Source organism: Mesoplodon mirus (assembly GCF_964341445.2).
Source record: "Mesoplodon mirus genome assembly, chromosome: 18".
NCBI lineage: Eukaryota > Metazoa > Chordata > Mammalia > Artiodactyla > Ziphiidae > Mesoplodon > Mesoplodon mirus.
Window position 1 is genome coordinate 17,855,662 of NC_138994.1, and position 21,902 is coordinate 17,877,563.

General features: G+C 47.4%; 2 protein-coding genes across 3 annotated transcripts in view; one reads left to right on the forward strand and one right to left on the reverse strand.

Moving 5' to 3' along the window:
* The window catches only part of SAP30BP (SAP30 binding protein), a 33,950-nt gene extending 23,489 nt beyond the window's left edge, over nucleotides 1-10,461 (reverse strand). Inside the window, exons 1-3 of the mRNA XM_082603476.1 lie at nucleotides 10,323-10,461; nucleotides 8,784-8,893; nucleotides 6,345-6,392 (exon numbers count right to left, since the gene is read on the reverse strand). Of these exons, the coding sequence (XP_082459602.1) occupies nucleotides 6,345-6,392; nucleotides 8,784-8,893; nucleotides 10,323-10,428 (264 nt within the window). The 5' untranslated portion in view covers nucleotides 10,429-10,461. The remainder of the gene's footprint in view (nucleotides 1-6,344; nucleotides 6,393-8,783; nucleotides 8,894-10,322) is intronic.
* Nucleotides 10,462-10,689: 228 nt separating this feature from the next.
* RECQL5 (RecQ like helicase 5) overlaps nucleotides 10,690-21,902 on the forward strand; it is a 31,943-nt gene continuing 20,730 nt past the window's right edge. For both annotated transcript variants that reach the window (XM_082602930.1, XM_082602931.1), the window contains exons 1-8: nucleotides 10,690-10,780; nucleotides 11,282-11,418; nucleotides 12,259-12,380; nucleotides 13,735-14,253; nucleotides 14,831-14,936; nucleotides 15,478-15,589; nucleotides 16,989-17,151; nucleotides 19,566-19,645. In XM_082602930.1, coding sequence (XP_082459056.1) covers nucleotides 11,292-11,418; nucleotides 12,259-12,380; nucleotides 13,735-14,253; nucleotides 14,831-14,936; nucleotides 15,478-15,589; nucleotides 16,989-17,151; nucleotides 19,566-19,645 — 1,229 coding nt within the window. In that variant the 5' untranslated portion in view covers nucleotides 10,690-10,780; nucleotides 11,282-11,291. The remainder of the gene's footprint in view (nucleotides 10,781-11,281; nucleotides 11,419-12,258; nucleotides 12,381-13,734; nucleotides 14,254-14,830; nucleotides 14,937-15,477; nucleotides 15,590-16,988; nucleotides 17,152-19,565; nucleotides 19,646-21,902) is intronic.

Sequence of the window (21,902 nt, forward strand, 5' to 3'; positions counted from 1 at the left end):
CTCCTGAAAGTTCTTCCTAGAATCAGTTGTCAACAACAGACTCCTGTTGTGGAAACAAGCTCCTCGGGCTGTTTTCGGTCTCCAGATCTTTTTGATTCTGACATTTTAAACGATCAATGATAGTGCTGGGTCGGGGCGGGGGGTGGGGGGGTGGGGGGCGCGGGGAAGGGCTGGAGAGGAGAGGAAGTTTGGGAAATACTGAGTCAGTTCTTCCCGAGGCAGATCCTTCATCTAAACTCTGAGTCAATTAACAACACATGGCGATGAAGACACTCGACCTTCTTGAGGGAATTCAGGTGTGTATGTGCAGCCACCGAAGGCAGAGAGACCCATTCACCGCGCTGAGCCAGGCCTCCAGGGGAGGGTGAGTGAGGACTTCACCAAGCCCCACCGCTCTGGGACTCTAAGACTATCTACCAAGCTCTCCATCAAGGCCCCCCAGGCCCCCCCCAAAGGTGCCCGTGATATTTAAAAATTTCAAGGGAAACAGCATTACTTGACATCTGTCAGATACCACACTAATTTATGTATTATTTTTTTCAAGTGGCTACTAAATTGTGAGGACATGGATGCTGACTGCAGGCAGCAAATTACTTAATAAACAGAATTGTTAGGTCATTTCTTGTGGCCTAGGAGTTTTGTGAAAACTTCCTGTGATACCAAGGGTGCCGTGAACTGAGAAACTGTGGCAACTTCTGACCTCCAGGATGAGGGCGTAGAATCAGACTGTGTTTGGGTGAGAAGGCCGAGTACTGCTCACAGCTGCATCTTAGGCTGAGAAAAACTTGTTCCTACACGTTCTCTCCTATCACTGCCACAATCACCTGGAACAGTGGGTATCACGGCCCTGACTTCAGCGGAGCTGAGCACAGTTTAAGTTATGTGCCTGTTGGCCACAGCTGGAGGGCAGCCGAGCCAGCGCTCAACCCAGGTCTTCTGACTCCAAACCCACTAGACCGGCTCTGAGTTGTGAACTCCACATTTCTGCACTACTTTTGGGCTCGAAGGATTTTTTTAATGTTTTCTTTGAGCTGGGGTTGTACACGCCTTTTAAAAAATGCTGGCACAACTTTTGCCCTACCCGATGTCACCTCTTTGACCCAGAGACACTTTTATTTTGACAGATGTTTGCTCCTTGGGCCAAGAGGATTCTTTCCCTGGGTCAAAGCCTGGACCACAGTGCCTCAGGGGGCCGGCCATCCCGCCCCGCACTGGGAAGCCGGGCCTCCCAGTTAGCTTGGCAATGGGCTGCTCCAGCTTGCCCGTGCCAGCTCATCAGTGCCCGTGTTTGTTTGCAAAGGAAGAGTGTGTCAGGGACAGTGAGTGAGTGGAAATACCTTTATCCACGGGAACTGTGGGAGTGGGGAAAAAAACAAACGGGGAAAAGTTCTAGGGCAACTGAGGTAAAACAAGGACAAAGGAGAGTGGTGAAAAGGGAAGCTCACAGGCCGAGGGCAAACAGGTGGAGGAAACACTTGAGCCTTCGGGCCCCTGTCCCTGTGGTAAGGAGCTGGACAGACGACTGCCACTCCTAGTCTTGACTTTTTCTAGGACAGCAGTGCCACCTTCTGCTGAGTAACTGACACATCTGAGTCGGGCTGCTTACTGAAGAGATGAGACCAGAAAGTTGAAGTCAGAGAACAAGATACGGTGGAACAGAAATGCTGAAGCACTGTTTCCTGTGGGACACTCTGCCACGTCCTCCAGCTCCTTTTCCCTAGTTTAGGGCAAACTCAGCAACCCTAGGGCCCGATCCCTGCTGCCCTGGGCTGACGGATCAGGACCAAAGGCTCCCTACAGAAGGGGGTCTGGAGTTCTCATCTCGTCCTCAAATTCCCAAATATGGGACTTGGCACTCATAGGTAACCCCAAACATCAGAGTGATAAAAAATAAGGGCAATTTCCAGTCTTTGTACTCTACATTTGTACTTCCTAAAGTCAAGAGATGATAAAGTTGGAGAATACTCAACTTTCCTTATCCACAATGCCAAGTCCTTTCCCAAGAAACACCCTGGGGGTTTTAGTCCAACCCCACCCTCACATTTCTTTTAGGACATTCGTTCCTGAAAAGGCCAGAAACAGAGAGTTCACTGCCTCCTGTGGCACCTCGACTCACTTCTGGCCAGAGATGAAAGGCAGCTCTTCGTTATGCGAAGGCGAACATCTCCCCGTTGCTTCGAGTTCCGCACGGGGCTGCCACCGCCCTTCCCTCACCAGACCTGCAAACAGCAGACAGAACTGCCGGCTCTTCCCCAGTCTTCCCACTCCCAGCTCCTTAACTTGTCCCCCCGTGACGTGGCTTTAAGTCTCCTCACCTCTGCTCTCCTTGGAGCATAGTCCGGGTTAAAATGCAGAATCCAGTACCCCAAAACAGGCCCGGTGACATGCAGGACCAGCCTGGGAAGCGTGCTGAGGGGGCACTGGTCGTCGCAACTAACGCCACTGAATGCAGACGGGCCGGACACCAGTAAGCTAAGTATTCGTTACATTTACTCAGTGAATCCTCACAAAACAAACGAGGCAGGTTTGACTATGCGGCCTCGTCGTTCTCCAGATGCTCTACTGCCTCCAACACGGCTCAAGACCCCATAAGGCTAACAGCTCAATGGACAGGTACAGGGCAATGAAAGCAGCTATCAAATCGTTAATTAATATTACCAACCCAAGATTTCTGTTTTTGAAGAACAGGAGTTCTTGAAGTTGATCTGTGGACCCCTGGGGGGTCTGCAAGGTCAAAACTATTTGTGTAATACTAAGACATTATTTGCCCTTTCGCTGTGTTACATTTACAGGGGCAACAACGGGTAAACTTCTTGGCCCTTTAGAATAAATCAAGGCAGCGGCACCAAATTTAGCAGTAGTCATACTCTCGGTTTAAAAAAAAAAAGCAAATTTCACTTAAGAATATCCTTGACGAAGCAGTAAAAATGATTCATCTTCATCACTGAGTACATTTTAACATTTTGTGTAACTGAGTTACAAGCTGAACTAGCTGTTTTCTTCATGGAATATCACTTTTACTTGAAAGAATAACTGACAAACTATGGTTATTCAGACTTATGTAGCTGGCAGGCATTTTCTTAACAACAAAGCCCGTCACTTCAGGGAAAACTCTCATGGTATTTACTGGCAATGATAAAATTCAAGTCCTCAAGCAAAAATTAGAATCTGGGAAAATACGTACTTCCCACTGTGAGCATGACAACTTTCTGATACTTAATGGCTTGTCTGATGAGATCAGAAATGTCACTAACAAATAAGATTTTTTTTGGATACTACAGAACAAAACGTGTCAACATTTAGGAGACCTTCATAACTCGGTGAGCCAACATTGTCCAAATCACTAGTGTCTGATGATGTAATATCATGTATGGGCAAAAGAGCCATTTAAAGTGCGAGAGACCTGTGGATTGAAGTGAAGCAGAGTCCAAAAAGTTCATTGATTCACATTCTTGTTGCAACTAACCTTTAGGAAACTACCACCTGTTGAGTTATGATGAAGCATCAAACATCCACAAGTACTTGAAGGGCTATCAAAATACTCTCCTCCTGGGCTTCCCTGGTGGCGCAGTGGTTGAGAGTCCACCTGCCGATGCAGGGGACACGGGTTCGTGCCCCGGTCCGGGAAGATCCCACATACCGCGGAGCGGCTGGGCCCGTGAGCCATGGCCGCTGAGCCTGTGCATCCGGAGCCTGTGCTCCGCAACGGGAGAGGTCACAGCAGTGAGAGGCCTGCGTACCGCAAAAAAACCCCAAAAAACTCTCCTCTTTCCAACAACCTGTCTGTATGAAGCAAGAGTTTTTCGAATTCTTCAACCAAAATAACATGTTGCAATAGACTGAACACAGAAGCAGTTATGAGAACCTAGCTGCCTATTCAACTAGACATTAGACATTAAGGAGACTTGTAAAATGGTAAAACAATGCCATTTTTTGTTCTAGCTTTTGTTTTGGAAATGATAATTTCTCATAAAAACATTATTTATATGAATATGTAATAGGTTTGTTATTTTAAAATATACAAATATTTAAAACATCAAGAGATAAAAACAAAATGAACAAAAGCTTTTTGGGATCCTAGTTTTTAATTGTGTAAAGAAACGAAAATGTTTTGAGACCTGCTGTAGTAAAAAATTAAAAGCAGATCTTAAAAAGCCAAAGTAGGAAGGAGTGCCATCTAGTGAAAACAGAGTTATGACATCAATTCATTTGCTAACAAAATAAATGACACTTCCAGTGACATATCCTATTGTTAGAAACTTCACATACTGAAGGCAGAAATATGCAAAATTAAGGGCTTAGAATACAAAAGTATTGTTAAATATCAACTGAAGTAAAACTTAAATGTGCCAGAAGAGTTCCGGAATAGAGGGAGGTTTGAGAGGGGTTTGAGGCAGAGGCTGAAACCCGAAGACAGTGTGATACCAGCTCAGGCAGGAGAGGAAGTCAGGGCCAGGATGAAGCATGGGGAGCACACAAAACTCATGCTGGGGACACCGTTTCTAGTCCTTGGCGATGCCACGAGGACTTGGTCTTTCTGTCCCCCTGGTGGGCCTCTGCTAGCTACTGGGGACCAGAGGACGTCTGAGCTGGAGAACTCCGTCTGACCCCCTCTATGCTCACCCCCCAAAAGAACTACATCAAGTTACTCTGAGGGCTGGATTTTGTGTTCTCATTTCTGAGGGCTCCCTAACAGGAAGAGAAATTGTTCCTTGAGGACTTTTCATTTCACAGATTGGAAATTCAAACGACTGAATGAAATACAGTAAGGCACATCAGTCAACCTCCATGTGGGACCAAGAAAGGGGAGGCTGAACACAAAAAGACACTAACCAACTTCCCCATCCTACCCCCTCTCTTTTTTGGCTGTTCTTCCTCTCTCATACAGGCATGTCATTCTCAGGGGATTTGCTGTATTCCAGAAGGGGTGACAGTTAAGGGCATGCACCCTGCTCTCCAGCCAACTTCCCCAGGAGGCTTCAGCTTCAGGTGAAGGCTGGCAGCTGTACACATAAAGGCTCCAGGTCCCACAAATCCTCCTTTCTGTCCACAACTGAAGCCCTGACTTGGCGACCCCCAAGGCTTATTTTATGCACAGGCTCCAAGGCCCAAATACCCCAAATACTAAGACAGAAGATGGACACTAACACTGCTGACCATTTTCTTTCTGTGAGCCCAAGCAGAGCTTGACGGTCCTTGATGCAGGCCACGGGTCTACCCTCCTGCCAGTAATGCTTGGCCAGGTTCTGAAGCCTGCATTCCTCACTAGGCACAGGAAGGAGCTGGCATTTGTGGTTTGTAGGACATTTCTTTTTTCTCCTGCATGCTGGTGCCTAAACGTTCTTTCTTGGTAAAATTTCTTATCTGCATCATCCGCAGCTCTTCCTGGGTTTATTTCAACGGTTGTGCACAGTTCTAGCCAATCACAAAATCAGCTCAAATTTGGAACACCTCATGCTATATTTCTGGATATACCCCTGCTTTACCTTATAATTGGGGATAGTTTTCTTAAATTCCACTAGGACACCTTAAAGGCCTGAGCTGGTTTTAAAGCAGTTTTTAGACACAAAACTTGGTCCCTATTCCCCAGGCCCAGAGTGATGGAATTACTCTTTTTCTTTGAAAAAAAAAAAGTGTGTCCCCCAAAGAATGCTTTCCCTCAACAGGCACATTTGTATTAGTACCCAGCACACAGTACCCAACACTGCAGGGGCAGAGTGAGGGTGGGGGTGGGGGTGGGCGTGTGTGTGTGTGTGTGTGTGTGCCTTAACCTTCATCACGATGTGGTCAAGGATATGCAAATTACTCTCAGCTGCTACTGGGATGGAAATAGAAGAAGAAATGACTAAGTTGTTTCAAAACAAACCATTCTGTGTGGTTTACCCGAGAGTGGAAGGGCACAAGCCTGGAAAAACAAGGCTTAGGCTCAGCATCCCCCATAGCTGGGAGAGGTCTCATTTCGTCTGGCTCTCTATGGCCCTTCTTCACGTCTAGACGACTAAAGAGAGCCCATGGTACACGAGGCAGCCCTTATGGCTTCCTGATACTAAAAACATTCCCACATCTAACCCACCTGCAGGGGCAGTGACCCCCCCAGAGCCCACCTGGATTCGGAGCAGAGGTGGGTTGCTGCACTTAGCCAAGCCTCTCACCTTGGCTGTGTGGCTGGAAATCGAGCTGCCTCAGGACAGTCCAGGGTAGTCTCCAGGCTTCTCTCCCCCAACTTACACATGGTTACACAGTATGTTAGTGAGACAGATCTTGACCAGACACACGAACTGAGCCATATTGTTAAAAATGCCTTGTTCGTATCCAGCCACCCCACCACAGCCAACACCAAATACCTTTGGGTCATCAGCCTCAGGTTTTTCAGTCTCTGAATCGTCATCTTCCTACAAGACAAAGAATTTAGAGGATTAAGCTTAAAGGACTGGGCCTGAGGTTCTCACATGCATAACAGGGTTTGGAGCAAATCTACCCAGCTTGGGTTGTCCCACCAAGAACCCCTCCCCTACCATATGACCCAGGCTCTAGAGAAAGAGAAGGGGAAAAAGAGATGTTCAGTGGTGGGGGGGAACGACATCGGCAGCTCAAAGTTGTTATGCCAGCAGTGCCATAGCCTATATTAATGAAAATGCCTGAGATTAAAAACCACAAACACAAAAATGGAGAAAGGTGGCAATATGCTTGAGAAAAGAATAAGATCAGGCGCCACAGGATAAAATAGGAATGGCGTTTCCAATGAAGTATCGGTGATTTCAAACCAGGTGTGAGTCTTTTTTTCCTTCTTTGCCTTTCATGTACACAAATACATCAGACTCAGAGCTCCCATAACATTGTTTGCCCCTGGAGTGCCATGACCCCCACACACTATACCCCAGCGCTTCAACCAGCAACACCTGCGCCAACATGAACAGTAGGAAGGTAGGCATCAAACGACCAGGGCGAGTGAGCCGGGAAAGGCAGGACTGAAGGGCAATGCCCAGCCTGTCCTGGGTCCCAGCCGAGTGGGCCCTGCCTCCATGCAAGCGTTCACAGAACTGCCGGTGACCCGTTCCATCCAGCCTTGTTCCCTATCCAAAGGGCCTGCCTGACACAAAGCACCACGTGGGCAAGGCATTTTCCAAAGTGTGCCCCGACCTCACCCAAGCTAGCCCACCATTCCACTAAATGCTACCTGTTAGGTAGCTATAATCCATATCCGTTCCACTACCCAGCACACCCCAATACGCAGGAGCCATGATTTAACATCCAACAGAAAACTGTTTCATTTAAAACTGCTTTTTTCAATCACTTTAACCCCCAAATTAAAAAGCCTGCCAGATGTTAATATAAACACCACCTGAGAGACTTGAACTACACTGATGGCTTTGAGATTTAACTGTCCTGCAAGGCATCAGTGAGCCACAGGTTTTAAACGTAATCTCCAAAATCTCCTCCAGATGGAACCCATCAGCCCAAATAATCAGAGACGTAGCTCAGCCAAGTACAATCACATTTTAGAATGTCTATATTGGGATTGGATGCGAGGATTTTACTAAAATTTGAAGTAAAGCTTAAATCTGGTAAAAATTCTATGCAAAGCAAATATAGAATAACACTTTAAAAACACACGTCGTGCAAATTTGCTGAAGAAAATAGTTACGGATGTTAAGCCACTATGTATGCACTTAAGAAAAGCAGAAAAACGAAATAACTTACAAAGCTTTTCTAAACAATTTTAGTCAATTCTGAATTATCAGCAATCATGGGGGAGGGGAGGCCTAAGGGGACAAAAAGTTCTTCCAAAACAACAGAAAATACAAAACGCGTTTTTGTTTAATTTGTAAAGCATTTTATCCCCGCCCCCCCCCTTTTTTTGGCCGCACCTCACAGCTTGTGGGATCTTAGTTCCCCAACCAGGGACTGAACCTGGGCCCTCGCAGTGAGAGCAGAGTCCTAACCACTGTACTGCCAGGCAATTCCCTGTGAAGCATTTTAATGTTAACATTTAAGTATCAACGAGTAACAAAATTTTCAAACAAATAATATAGAACACTGAGCATTTTAATTAGAGCTGTTGCTAAATAACCAGATTTTATATTGAGATTCAACTTTGTATGTCTTTGTGTTAAGCACCAGACTGAATCCTTGTTTTTCTCCAAACTTTAAAATTCTGGCCCATGATGCTCAGGTGACAGTGTACCTAAAGTCTTTCTGATTAATTAAGATGCAAGTTCTCTTTCCTTTGATAGTCAGCACATACTAAACATCAGGCAAGATTTGTGATCAAGAACACTTTGACAAAAAGTGCCAAGTAAAAAGTCAAGAAAGGAGTTAATAAGGATCAAAGCACAAATAACTGTTCTTCCTAGTCTTTCTAATAAACTGAAAAATTTGAATGAACCCCAACCAAGATTACAAATAACACAGAATTGAGTGCAGATATAAATGTTACACCAATTAGGATGAATGCACTGTTACAAATGGAATAAATTACCTAAACAGGGAAAACCAACATAAAACACCCATTGATATCTGTGTTAAATAAAATTGTCCACTATCTTTTCCCCCAAATTTCAATTCAAAGGTTAATACAAAATGGTTCAGGTGAAAACGAATTTGATTTTCAAATAGAACTACTGATATCCAACCCAGTTTCCTCAACTGATACTAAAGAAAATAAAAGGGCGGGGGGAGGGGGATGAAATTAGGCATGAAATGGAACACTGTTGGTACAGGTCAGAAAGTTTCTGATAAATGGTGCTTTGAGCAGCTCTGGATTTGGGAACAGACTTACTTACCGACTGTTTGCTATTCTCATCCTCCTCTTCTTCATAGCCATCTTCATCACCCCCGAGGCGAGAAAAATCATCCTCTCCATAGGCTTCAGATACCAATCCGCCTTTCTCCTCTTAAACAGAAGAGAAAAATAAAATGAATGAATGGGGAAAAGAATGCAAAAAAAAAAAAAAAAAAAACACCTGAGTGATCTGAGTTGCAAGGACTATCTCTGAAGAGAAAAGGAAACCTAAATCTCATGTAAGTGACCTTAGGCCCAGATTCTGCTTTTGGGAAGATCACAGAATTTAGTGTATGAATTCATTAAAAGAACAGGGAAGAAAACCAAGTAATATTAAATTTCGTTTCTAATGCTGCCAATCTGCCTATTATGCCAACTGAAGCCTTCCCTTCTCTGAACTATTATACCATGTTGTTTAAACATCTCTTTTGAACAAACGTATGGACACCAAGGGGGGAAAGTGGCGGGGTGGTGGGGTGGTAGTGGGATGACTTGGGAGATTGGGATTGACATATATACACTAATGTGTATAAAACAGATAACTAGTAAGAACGTACTATATAAAAAATAAAATAAAATTCAAAAAAACCCCATCTATTTTTATCTGCGTATGTCTACCTTGTATCATAGGCACCAATGAACTTGTCTTCTCATCAAGACAAGGACTCTGTCATTCTCATTTTTGTGTGTCCTCCCCTAGGAACAGGACCTTAAATGGGGGCACCTGGAGAGGTTCTCAATCATACCTACTTGAGAAACAAAATCTTTTCCTACGTTTAAAAAAAAAAACAACAAAGCCCCAAAACAAAACAAATGACTGGGAAACCACCAGAGGACTTCCTGACAGGCAGAGACCACACAAAACTGAGAGGAGCTAACCCAGCCCAAGGCCCCCCGACCCCCATCACTTTCCAAATGAGGAAACCAAGGCCCAGATACGTTGGGTAACTTGCTGCCTCTCTACGTCTCCATGTAGATCTGTTCCCATTACTTAACATTGTGATTCTTAACCAGAGTAGAGCAACAGAATCACTGATGGGCTTTAACAACTCACAAAGTAATGGAATCACCAAGAAGCCTTGAAAAGCTCACAAATGCCCAGGTCCTTCTCCAGATCTACTGAATTAGAGTCCCTCGCAGTGGAGACAGGATGTATGTATTTTCTAAAGTTCCAAGATATGGCTAAAGCATATTATTAATTAAAAGTTTCGCTCTCCCCCACCAAACAAGGCCGGAGAAAATAGGTGTAGCCTTGGACTCTCTCCACCCTCCGTCCATCCTTCTGCCCAGCACGATGCCCAGTAGGGAGAAGGCTTTCAGTAAGTTTCGGAAGAATAATCGAATCAAAAGAAGGAGACGGCCCATTCTTGCTACAGAGCATCTAACGCTCTGTCTATCCCAGGACCCTGAACGCCCTTCGGGGCTCCAGAGCCCAATACTTGGGGCACAATGACCATCTCTTTGCCTCCCGCCTGCTAGGGGAGCAGCATTCCGAGCAGACATCCGATTCTCCCCTTCCAGCTCCCTACTCGGGCCTCACCAGCTGCGCCGCCCGCCGTTTCAACTCCTGCCTCGCCGTCAGACTCGGGCTCTGAATCTTCCGCGTAAACTGCCAAAGACGACAGAACATTCTTCTTCCCCGCCATCTTTTCCCACAGCCCCGGCGTGGCTCACTCCTATGACTCCAAAGAGCCGACTTCCGGGGGGAAAGGCAACTACTTCCGGATCCCAGGAGATCCCGCGCCAGTTTCAGACCGAGAACCAATCAAAACGGCCGTTTCCGCGCCTGGCTCCGCCCCCTCGCGCTAACGCTTGCGTAACGTCATCACTGCGCGACGGACACACGCTTGTGTGGGTTTTACCTGACATTGCATTCCCAGCAGTTTGGCTTTTGAGAGTTATCTGTGGCGTATGGGGGTCTTCGAGTAGTTCCCGAGCCAGCGGGCAGCAACTGCCCGACAAGAGCCCCTCGCTCCTTGGGGCCCACGGCCGGCTCTGATATCTTGGGGTGAAGAGAGGGAGGCTTCGGCTGGGGAAGGGAGGAAAGAACAGATCTAGGGTTCAGAGGAGGAAAAGGGAAGAGCTCTCCTCTGGGCGCGGGGGTCGTGGCGGGGAGAAGGGGTCGGGGTCCTGGAGGGAAGAATGGTCGTCATGGCTGTGCTTATAGAGCAGAGGGTGGATCTTAGGAAAAAAATTCCATCTTCTCCAAACTATTCTGAAGATATTTGTGTTTTTTCTCGTGATCTGATTTCTAGCTCTGCGCTATACCGTGGCCTGGGATAGTTGGGTGTTTTTATTTTCACCGAGCATAAAAATGGAGATAATTACCCAGGAATGTATTGCTTGAGGCTGTTCACCTGGAGCTATATTATTTGAAAATAATATAGTTTGAGTGTAATAAAGCAAACTTATAGAAAAAATAAGTAGGCTTTGAAAAGCAGAACAGAGGGTTCTCCTTGCAACCATATGATCATCACCTTTGCCTTAACCTTTGGCCACTGTCGTCAAGATGAGTAGCAACCCTTCCTCTCCTTTTGACCCTGAGCGTCGAGTCCGGAGCACGTTGAAGAAGGTCTTTGGGTTTGACTCTTTTAAGACGCCTTTGCAGGAGAGGGCAACCATGGCTGTAGTGAAAGGTAATGTTGCCAAACTACCTGCATTTATGTTTGTGCTGGCTATACCATAGCGCTGCCACTACAGAAGGAAGAACACCTTCCTTCTGACCCTTCCTTCCTCCCCACCCTTGGGCCATATTTGGTTTTGGAGCTCTTGTAGATCTGTCACCCAAAACTTGCAGTTTTATTGGCAGAACCACCCAGCTGTTCTGGTTCTGATATTTCATAGCCAGAGCTAAGGTTGTCTTTGAAAACAGCTCATAAATTTCCATTCTCCTTTGTGTGTAGGCAGTGGGGTGGGGGTGGGGGTGGGGTGGGGGCATGGCAGGAATAGCCTAAGCCAGTCACCTTCTAGGTAATTCCTGTGTTGAAGATTGAGTGGTCTGGGTCCCAAATAGGGAAGGAAGGAGTAATATAAAACTGCGATATGTTGGCAAATGGTGGTTGTCAAGAGGGGAGCAGCAGTGTCATGTTAATTACATTATAACAGTTACAAACAAAACTCTCTAAGTGATGTTTTTTCCATGTTTATACAGATATGCCCACTCATCCAGAAGTATTCAGCTTTCATGGCTGTTCAGTTCAGTCATCCATATCCCAGCAGACTCAGACTTCTTACCCTTGTAGTTGTTATTGCCACTACTGGAAATGGTTTGTGTGCATTGTCAGATCTCCCTGGACCGCTCCCCTTTTCATAGAAAGGATGGGAAGAGAACTGAGGTTATATTGAGACCCTTGCACGTGCCAGACACTCTGCGAGGGGTTTTTCCTACATTCTTGTTTAATTTTCAGCAGCCTTGATGAAGGGGAGAGATTAAAAGGCAGGAAGCATTGAGATGTTGCCTTCTTGTATTTTTGCAGGCGACAAGGACGTCTTTGTGTGCATGCCCACAGGGGCAGGAAAATCCCTCTGCTATCAGCTCCCTGCTCTGTTGGCCAAAGGCATCACCATCGTGATCTCTCCTCTCATTGCTTTGATTCAGGTGAGGCTCAGGGGAATGAAGGTGGCAGCCCAGAAAATTTAGAGGAAGGTTTTTTTGGGGGGTGGTTGGTTAATAGCTGGAAATTTTACTTCTCCTTTCTTTGGTCTTTTTTAAAAAATTAATTTGTTAATTAATTTATTTTATTTTTGGCTGTGTTGCATCTTCGTTGCTGCACGTGGGCTTTCTCTAGTTGTAGCAAGTGAGGGCTACTCTTTGTTGTGGTGCTTGGACTCTAGGTGCACGGGCTTCAGTAGTTGTGGCACACGGGCTCAGTAGTTGTGGCTTGTGGCCTCTAGCACACGGGCTCACTAGTTGTGGTGCACTGGCTTAGTTGCTCCGCAGCATGTGGGATCTTCCCCGACCAGGGATCAAACCTGTGTCCCCTACATTTGCAGGTGGATTTTTAACCGCTGCACCACCAGGGAAGTCCACCTTTCTTTGGTCTTTTGCCTCTTATTTTTCTTTGATTTGCCTATATCCCTCTCTGTATTGGGTTTCTGAATCACCCAAATGTGGGGTTCTTCACTAGTACATATCACTCTGGTGAGTTATGAATGAGTCTTCTGTGTTTTGATGGCCTGAGGTCTCTCACCCTCCTTTGTAACTTTTTGCCTGGAGGAATATGGAACTGTATGTGTATGCACATACACACTCACTCTCATGTGTACACATGTGCACTCTTGATGTTATAGAAGATGCAGGTGGATAGAGAGGTATAAATCGATATAGGGGAATCCCTGGTATATTCTGCTTTATTCTGGCGAGAGCACAGCCATGAGAGAAAAAAAGGTGAGAAACTTATTGGGATGTTGTTAACATCTGTTCTTGCTTCTGACTATATTTAAGGCCTGCAGATGGACTGATAGAATCAGAAATGAGGAAGTGTGGCCATGTGTTTAAGAGCCATCCACCATGAAGAAAAGGAGAGAGAGAGAGAGGGCTAGAGAACAACAATAACAATGCTTAGTGAGTGTGTGCTAGTCTCAGGCTTTGTGCTAAGTGTTTAGGGGCATTAATGTACCTTCCAAGTGTAAAATTTCATTTAATTCTTAATCCTATTAGGTAGTTTTACTCTTTTTATAGCAAAATGAAAGAATGAGAGTGAGAACATTGAAAGGTTAAGGTTAAGAACCAGCTGAAGAGCATGTGGTAATTGAGCCGGGATTAAATCCACGTCTATCTGGCTCCACACATCAACCACTTCACCTCCTGTACTTTTTATGCAAAGAGAAGACACGTTAGAGGGTGGGAGAAGGATGTTTTATGGCTGTGAAATACCCCAGGGAGTCACAGTAACGTTTACCACTGAGGCCTGAGGGCCACTTATAGTCCCCTCTCCCGCTTCTACCCTCAGGACCAAGTGGACCACTTGCTGGCCCTGAAGGTCCAAGTGAGTTCCCTGAACTCGAAGCTCTCGGCACAGCAGAAGAAGGAGCTGCTCTCCGACCTGGAGAAGGAAAAGCCCTGGACCAAGCTTCTGTACATCACGCCAGAGATGGCGGCTTCTGCCTCCTTCCAGCCCGCCCTAAACTCCTTGGCATCTCGCCACCTGCTCTCTTACCTTGTGGTGGATGAAGCTCATTGTGTTTCCCAGTGGGGCCATGACTTCCGTCCTGACTACTTGCGTCTGGGAGCCCTGCGCCCCCGCCTGGCCCACGCCCCCTGTGTGGCTCTCACTGCCACAGCCACCCCGCAGGTCCGAGAGGATGTGTTTGCTGCCCTGCAGCTGAAGCAGCCAGTTGCTACCTTCAAGACTCCCTGCTTCCGGGCTAACCTCTTCTATGATGTGCAGTTCAAGGAACTGCTTCCTGATCCCTACGGAAACCTGAGGGACTTCTGCCTTAAGGCTCTCGGACAGAAGGCTGATAAAGGGGTGAGGGCATTGAGGTTGGGGGGCCGAGGTACATCAGGGGTGGCGGGCTGCTGTGTGCGGCATAGAGAAGGATTCTCATTTCCAAGATCTTTGCTTTTCTAGCTTCCTCAGCCAGGACTAGCCATAGCTTCTTAAAACTCGTGCACAGAGTTGTCCTTTTGGTTTCCTGGCCTTGTCCCCCTTACTGGGGTTCCCATGTCCCGGAGTCCTCCTGTGGGGGGCCTTTGCAGACCTATCTGAGGTTTGCAGGGAGGAGGCAGGGGTTGGAAAAGTTGGGTTTTGAGCTGCTTTGCTCCCGCCTTGTTAGAAAGTAGCAGGGCTGTGCTAGGTGGTCTGCCTCAGAGGAGACCGTGAGCCTGCTGAGAGAGAGTTAGAGCTGCTTTTAAAGCAGGGACTTCCCCGGCGGACCAGTGGTTGGGACCTGGCTCTTTCACTGCTGGGGCACGAGTTCAGTCCCTGGTCAGAGAACTAAGGTCGCACAAGCCGCGTGATGCGGCCAATAAATAAATAAGTAAAACAAGCAGGCTGCAGCGCGATCTTCCCAATGCTTATTTTCTTCCCGTGTCTCCCCTTTCAGTTGTTTTCCGGCTGCGGCATTGTCTACTGCAGGACCAGGGAGGCCTGTGAACAGCTGGCCATAGAGCTCAGTTACAGGGGCGTGAATGCCAAGGCGTACCACGCAGGTAAGGGGCACCTGGGCCACGTGGCCCTCCTTACTCTCAGAAGCCTCTTAGCCGGTCTTTTGTTCCTTAAGAATCCTGGATAATCAGGTGGTCCACCATCTTTTTCCAGATACCCAGGCAGAGCTAAAGTGATTCACTTAAATTCACAGAAAGGAGTCTAGACCCAAATGAGATCTAAAAGGAGAATTGTGACTCCTGAATTCTTGTTGTCACCCTGTGCCCACCCAGCAGCAGATGATGAGTTTTTTTAGCCCAGGTATTGGTGTCATGGAAAGAGCACAGGCTCTGGAGGCCAATGGACTTGGGTTTGAATCCTGGCTGTCACATTTATGGAGTGCTCAGTGCCACACACAGGCCTGGGTCTCTATGTTTACTGGCTCAGGCTTGGTGGGTTAAGTGCCTGGCCTGAGGTCATACAGCTGGTAAGTGATGGATTCAGGGTGTGTGTACTGTGCCCAGCACGGCGTCAGACCCAAGGTAGACCTCAGGGGAAACCCAAGGGAACTGCAAGTTCCCTTCTTCACCTTGCCCTCTTTTCTAGGGCTGAAGGCTCCTGAAAGAACGCTGGTGCAGAACGAGTGGATGGAGGAGAAGGTCCCTGTAATTGTTGCAACTATTAGTTTTGGAATGGGAGTGGACAAAGCCAATGTCAGGTGAGCCCTGGTTCTTGTCTGACTTTGCCAGTTGGGGCCTGGCTCCGGGGCGGTGGGCCTCCTGGTGCTCTGTCTGGGGAGCCAGGTCTGTGTGTCCTTCTAGGGCCAGAGGGGAAGGAGGCCCCAGGATAGAGTCCCTGGTACATAGTCCAAACGCTGACAGGTTCTGTGCACAGTTCCTCTGCTCACTGGTGATGGCACAGCACGGTTCTTCCATCCCCCAGAAGAAGGGGGCAGCATGCAGACCATCAGGCTCACCCTTTAACACAGCCCCGCCCACTCCCACCTTAGCATCTGGAGCCTGTGAGGGGGGTGGAATGAACTATCTTAAAACTGCTCCCTGTGCAAAACCAAAGGCAAAGATCTTGTTACCGTCACTCCTTGTTACTGTTTACTGGAGTCCAGAAGAGATGGGTACATCCCAGCCTCCTAGCCCCACACTGGCCACTGTTGGGAAGTCTTTTACCTCCAGGCATGCTTGACCTTCCGGAGACATTTTGGGCTGCAGCCTGAAGCCCTTTGCTCTGATAAACACCAACAGTAATGCCTTGTGTGATTTACATAGCACTTTTGCATACGTGGTCTTGTTAAGCCTCATAGTGACCCTGAGTTGGTCAGGGTAGGAATTAGACTGTGAACTATACTTGAGACAACGTGGACTTTGGAATCAGGATTTGAATCCTGGGTCAGCTGTGTCTTCTTACGGATCAACTTTGGAGTCAGACACCCCTAGGCCCAAATCCTAGCTCTGCCGTCCCGTTGTACAAATTTACCTCTCTGAATCCCAAGTTCATTGTCTATAAAATGAGGCTACCTCACATGATGGTGACTGTAATTTTTTTTTTTTTTTTTTTGCGGTACACGGGCCTCTCACTGTTGTGGCCTCTCCCATTGCGGAGCACAGGCTCCGGACGCGCAGGCTCAGTGGCCATGGCTCACAGGCCCAGCCGCTCCGCGGCATGTGGGATCTTCCCGGACCGGGGCACAAACCCGTGTCCCCTGCATCGGCAGGTGGACTCTCAACCACTGCGCCACCAGGGAAGCCCCACTGTAATGATTTAACAAGACAATTATATACACTGGCTCATAGTAGGTACTTCATAAGTATTGTCCTCTTCCCTCTTCAAAGATGTTATAAAGGACTTACCCAGCTCATAAGTGTCCTAATCTTGTTTCTTTAAGTCCGCTATTTTTTTCATGAGCTGCTCCATGGTGAGAAGGCCTGCTGAAGGACTGCAGTGTCCTAGCCATGCTTACTCTGGGGGCCTATCTCTGCCTCTCTGCCTGCCAGCCTCCCACTCCTGGTCCCTGTGGAGACCCCTGCTCCGCTGACTGGGAGACACTTCTCCCCTCAGCTTTTCTGCCACATCTCATGCTGCTTGTCCCTTGGATCCTACAGGTTTGTCGCCCACTGGAATATTGCCAAGTCTATGGCTGGGTACTACCAGGAGTCTGGCCGCGCGGGCAGAGATGGAAAGCCTTCCTGGTGCCGTCTGTATTACTCTAGGAATGACCGGGACCAAGTCAGCTTCCTGATCAGGAAGGAAGTAGCAAAACTCCAGGTAAGTCCTGGGCAGTAGGAGCCCTTCTTGTCTGAACCCACCGCTCTGCAATTTCCGAACCCAGATGGAGCTTCTGTAATCTGGAGGGGTGCTCCTGAGGCTAGAAGGTACAGCAAGGCGGGGAATGGGGTGTTGGTGGATAGCTTATAACTAGGTTAGACTTTTTTCTTTATACTTAATTGATCTTCGTACAGTCTGTTGTGTGTGTGTTATTTTACACAGTCAAGATCAATCCTGCCTTGTTTTAAATTAGCATTGTTACATAAGCATTTTCCCATATTGTTATAAGTTCTTTGATTTTAGCCTTTTATTTTTTATTTTTTAAACTGGTTGCATATTCTTTGTAGAGAACCTAGACACAGACTCAGGAATATAAGGGAACTTGGTATATGATAGGTGGCATTATAAATCAACAGGAAGGGCTTCCCTGGTGGTGCAGTGGTTGAGAGTCCGCCTGCCGATGCAGGGGACATGGGTTCGTGCCCCAGTCCGGGAAGATCCCACATGGGCTGGGCCCGTGAGCCATGGCTGCTGAGCCTGTGCGTCCGGAGCCTGGGCTCCGCAACGGGAGAGGCCACAGCAGTGAGAGGCCCGTGTACCGCAAAAAAAAAAAAAAGAATCCACCTGCCAATGCAGGGGACACAGGTTCAAGCCCTGGTCCGGGAAGATCCCACATGCCGCAGAGCGACTAAGCCTGTGTGCCACAACTACTGAGCCCGTGTGCCACAACTACTGAAGCCCATGTGCCTGGAGCCTGTGCTCTGCAACAAGAGAAGCCACCGCAATGAAAAGCCTGTGCGCTGCAATGAAGGGTAGGCCCCACTCACTGCAACTTGAGAAAGCCTGTGCACAGCAATGAAGACCCAACGCAGCGAAAAAAGATTTTTTTTAAATAAAAAATAAATAAAAAAGAGATGATCCAGAAAGCTCCCAGAGAGGTGTTACATGGAGGACGGGGAGGCCAAAGAGCACCAGTTTTCACCATTGTAATACTGGAAACGAGAAACAGTGCTTCCAAATGCTAAATCATCCAATCTAGAATTTCCTACCCAGCCAACCAGTTAGTGTGAAAGTAGGATAAAGATATTTTCAGACAGACGATTTCAAGAAACTTTCTCCTTTGGAAAAGCTACTAAAGGATGTTCTCCACTGCAGAGGCAGTCAACTAGGAAAGGAAGATGGAGACCTGACCCAGGAGCGAGGCAAAGGGAGTGTCCTAGGACGAGAGTCAAGGGTAGTCTCAGCTGTGCCCCAGGCCTGGAGAGCAGAGGCCCAGGTTGAACACGGGGACGGAAGGCACCAGGAAGGACGTTTCCAAAGATAAAAGTGGACCTTGCCATCATTGGCCCCCCCTTCCCGAAGTGAATTTTTCATTACATCAGAACATTTGGGGGGGTATTCGTGATGCACTGAAATCTAAGGAAATGAAAAAACAGGTCAGCTGTTAATTTCAGGAGAAACAACATTGTCGAAGGATATGTGATCATGGGAAATAGTAAAAATATAATCACGCAGTTAGCTCTGAAGAATCACCTTAAGGGAAATTGTGATGTAATAAGAAATCGTGATATAAATGTATTGGGAGAACGGAAGTAGAGGAAGTATGTGTATTTGTGTGTTTGGGAGATGGGAACCATTCAACTTCCAGAAGCAGAAAGAATAGAGAATGTCTTGGGTATTAGTGCCTGCTATATTTTCTTGGCTCTTCTGTATTTTAAAATTTTTCACAATTTTTTTAAATATTTTTTTTGATGTGGACCATTTTTAAAGTCTTTATTGAATTTGTTACACTATTGCTTCTGTTTTACGTTTTGCTGTTTCGGTTGCGAGGCATGTGGGATCTTAGCTCCCTGACCAGGGATCGAACATGCAACCCCTGCATTGGAAGGCAAAGTCTTAACCCCTGGACTGCCAGGGAAGTCCCTTCACAATTTTTTAAAAGGAAAATTTAACCAATAGCCATGTACCAAAAGGCAAATAATGTATAATCCCAACACTCAGAAGTAATGACTGTCAACATTTAGTGTAGGTCCTTCCACACATACAGAGGTTAGTATGTTCCTTCACACACTCGTGTATGTGTTTAACTCCTATTAAATTAGGTCATATTATATGGTGATTCCCAAATGCCATTCCCCGGGCCCTTTGCCTGAGGATCACCTGAGCAGCTTTTTGACAATATAAACTCCCTGGAGCTCCAGGTTCAGAAAGTTCAATTCAGTAGTCTTGCTGAATTGGGCCTCAGGTCTTTTAAAGTTACCCAGGTGATTCTGATGCATGGTCAGGTGTGGGGACTCTGTTTTGTGAATGGCTTTATTAGTTTCATTTGATATTTTTCTCTCTCACCATTTGATGGGCTACAGGGTAGTCCAACTATGTAAGACTTTTACTGAATGGTCGTTTCTTGTCTCCAGGAAAAGAGAGGGAAAAAGGCATCTGATAAAGCTGCTGTCTTGGCCTTTGATACCCTGGTGGCCTTCTGTGAAGAATTGGGGTGAGTGACTTATCTTGTGTGTGGAAACAAGTGTTAGTGAGATCTTTTCCTCTCCCAGCACCGCTAGTTAACCAGCTAACACAGGACAGTTCTTAGGCCACCAAGGGACCCCTGCCTGCTGAAAGCCATCGTGTGGGAGTATTTCCTGTGGGAGCATGGAAGTTGGTACCCTCCCACCTTTCTGTGGAAGGCCCCAGAAACTCTGGCACTGTGAGAATTCGCTGAGCATTTTGGGTGGTCATCCACCCATCCCACTCCACCCACTTCTGGAGTGGCTGGCACCCTGGGTGACTCAGTTCCGAGAGATGTGACCAGTTCTGAGCCATTGGCATTGTGGTCATCACGTGCCACTGAGCTGTACCACTGGCTTCACTTCTGGAGTAGTCACTCTCATCCCAGACCCAAACAGAGACGTGTGGCCCAGTTTATGTCTTGGGAGGGCAGGGGCAGTAATGTGCTTGGAGAGAAATCAACTTTTCTAACATAACACCAGCCTGCCTACTTGGAACCCACTTATCTATTTGATCTGCATCTGCTGGCGGTGGGGGCCATGAAAGAGCCTGATAGCTGCTCAGTGACAGGCAGATTGTGGCAGGGAGAGCCCTGGGCACGAGCAGCTGTGGGAGCACTGTGTGAGGGACATCCAGAGCATTCTGGACAAGCTGGGAGCACTTGCATTTGTGTAGCCCTTTGCTCGAAAAACCTCTTTGATTCCTCTGCTCTCACTGGTCAGATCTCGTTGGACAACCCTGTAAGGTAGATGAGGCAGAATTGATTGCTTCAGACTTAAGAGATGAACAGACCAGTGTCCAGAGAGGTCGTGGTTGGGAGTTCCCTGGCGGTCCAGTGGTTAGGACTCAGTGCTTTCACTGCCGAGGGCCGGGGTTCAATCCCTAGTCGGGGAACTAAGATCCCTCATGGATGCCACTAATCCCCCATTTCCCAATTTTCAGTGATATGCACATTTTCATACACACATGCCATCTTGGTTTTTGCAAGACTGGATTCTTAAAGCATGGAGTTGATTAGGTGCATGGTACTGGTGGTGCCCACCAGATGTCTGGGACTTTCTTCTGGAAACCAGAGAGACACTTATTTGGGCCATGTGTTCTGATTCCCACCCCCTCCTATTCACCAAGTCTGTGGCTCCTAGGCTGAAGCTATTTCCTTCTCCAAGCTGCCATGTCTCATTTGGCCTCTGTGGCAAGACCACGCCCAGCAGAGTTGGTTGGCACCCTTGCCCACAGCTATTGCAACCAGAGCCCTTTTCAGGCACTAACATAGTGAGTTGCTAAATTAGGCCTTCTTTGGTTCCTTGAGTAAAGCGCTTGTCATGAAAGGGCTCAGTGTCCTTGCTAGTTGTCAGAGTCCCCTCTGCTGGAAGTCACCCTGGCTGGACTCTTGTTTTGGGTGAGTATGAGGCTCTGTGGAGCTGTCTGGAAGCTTAGCTCTGCCGTATCCCTCTGGGCTGCAGCAACTCTCCAGACAAGAGGACAGGTCCTCCCAGGGCCCTCTGCTTTCTGTCTCATACCAGAGAGCTGGGGCCTGTTAGAGTGTCAGGGGTCCGGGCATCAGTGGGCCTCCTGTTGCCCCATGTGCAGCCTCATCTCTTCTATCTCATTTGCTACACATGAGGGTGTCAGATTCCAGGACTTTCAGGCCCTGGGATGGAGTGAACATGGCTGGTGTGGCTGGATTTGAAATTGCTCTTTGAGTAAAAAGGAATGTTTCTTCATTGCATGAATGGTATGTAACACGAAGGCAAAGCCCCTTCCTCACTAGATACTTGCCCTTTTTCTAAGAATAGCCTGGTTTGAGGTTGACATTGAAGCAACTGTTTGCAAAGGGAGGGCATTTGGCAGTGAGGGACAGCCCTGCTTGGTGGCTTTGGCAGAGGCGGAGACATTTCTACAAGGGTTGCGTTGTAGGGTCTGGGGTGCATGGGGGCTGGGGGACCCTGTGAGGGATACCTGGGCATCTCTGGGACTAAGAGAAAAGACACTTGGGTCACATGAATGAGGCCAGCGTGGGGCGTCCAGATGGCTTCCTCTCTTCTTTGCGTGCAGCTACTTTCTCCTAGCGTGGCCATGAAATGCGTTTGATTATTTATGACAGGGCCAAATTTACCTTTGCGTGTAAAAAGGAACAATAATGAGGTTCAAAGCAACCTTCCTCCAGCCTAGAGGCCTCTGGACCCTGAGATGGGAAAAACAGCTTTGGTTTAGGCCTAGATTGTACTGGGCTCTGTCAACTCCTG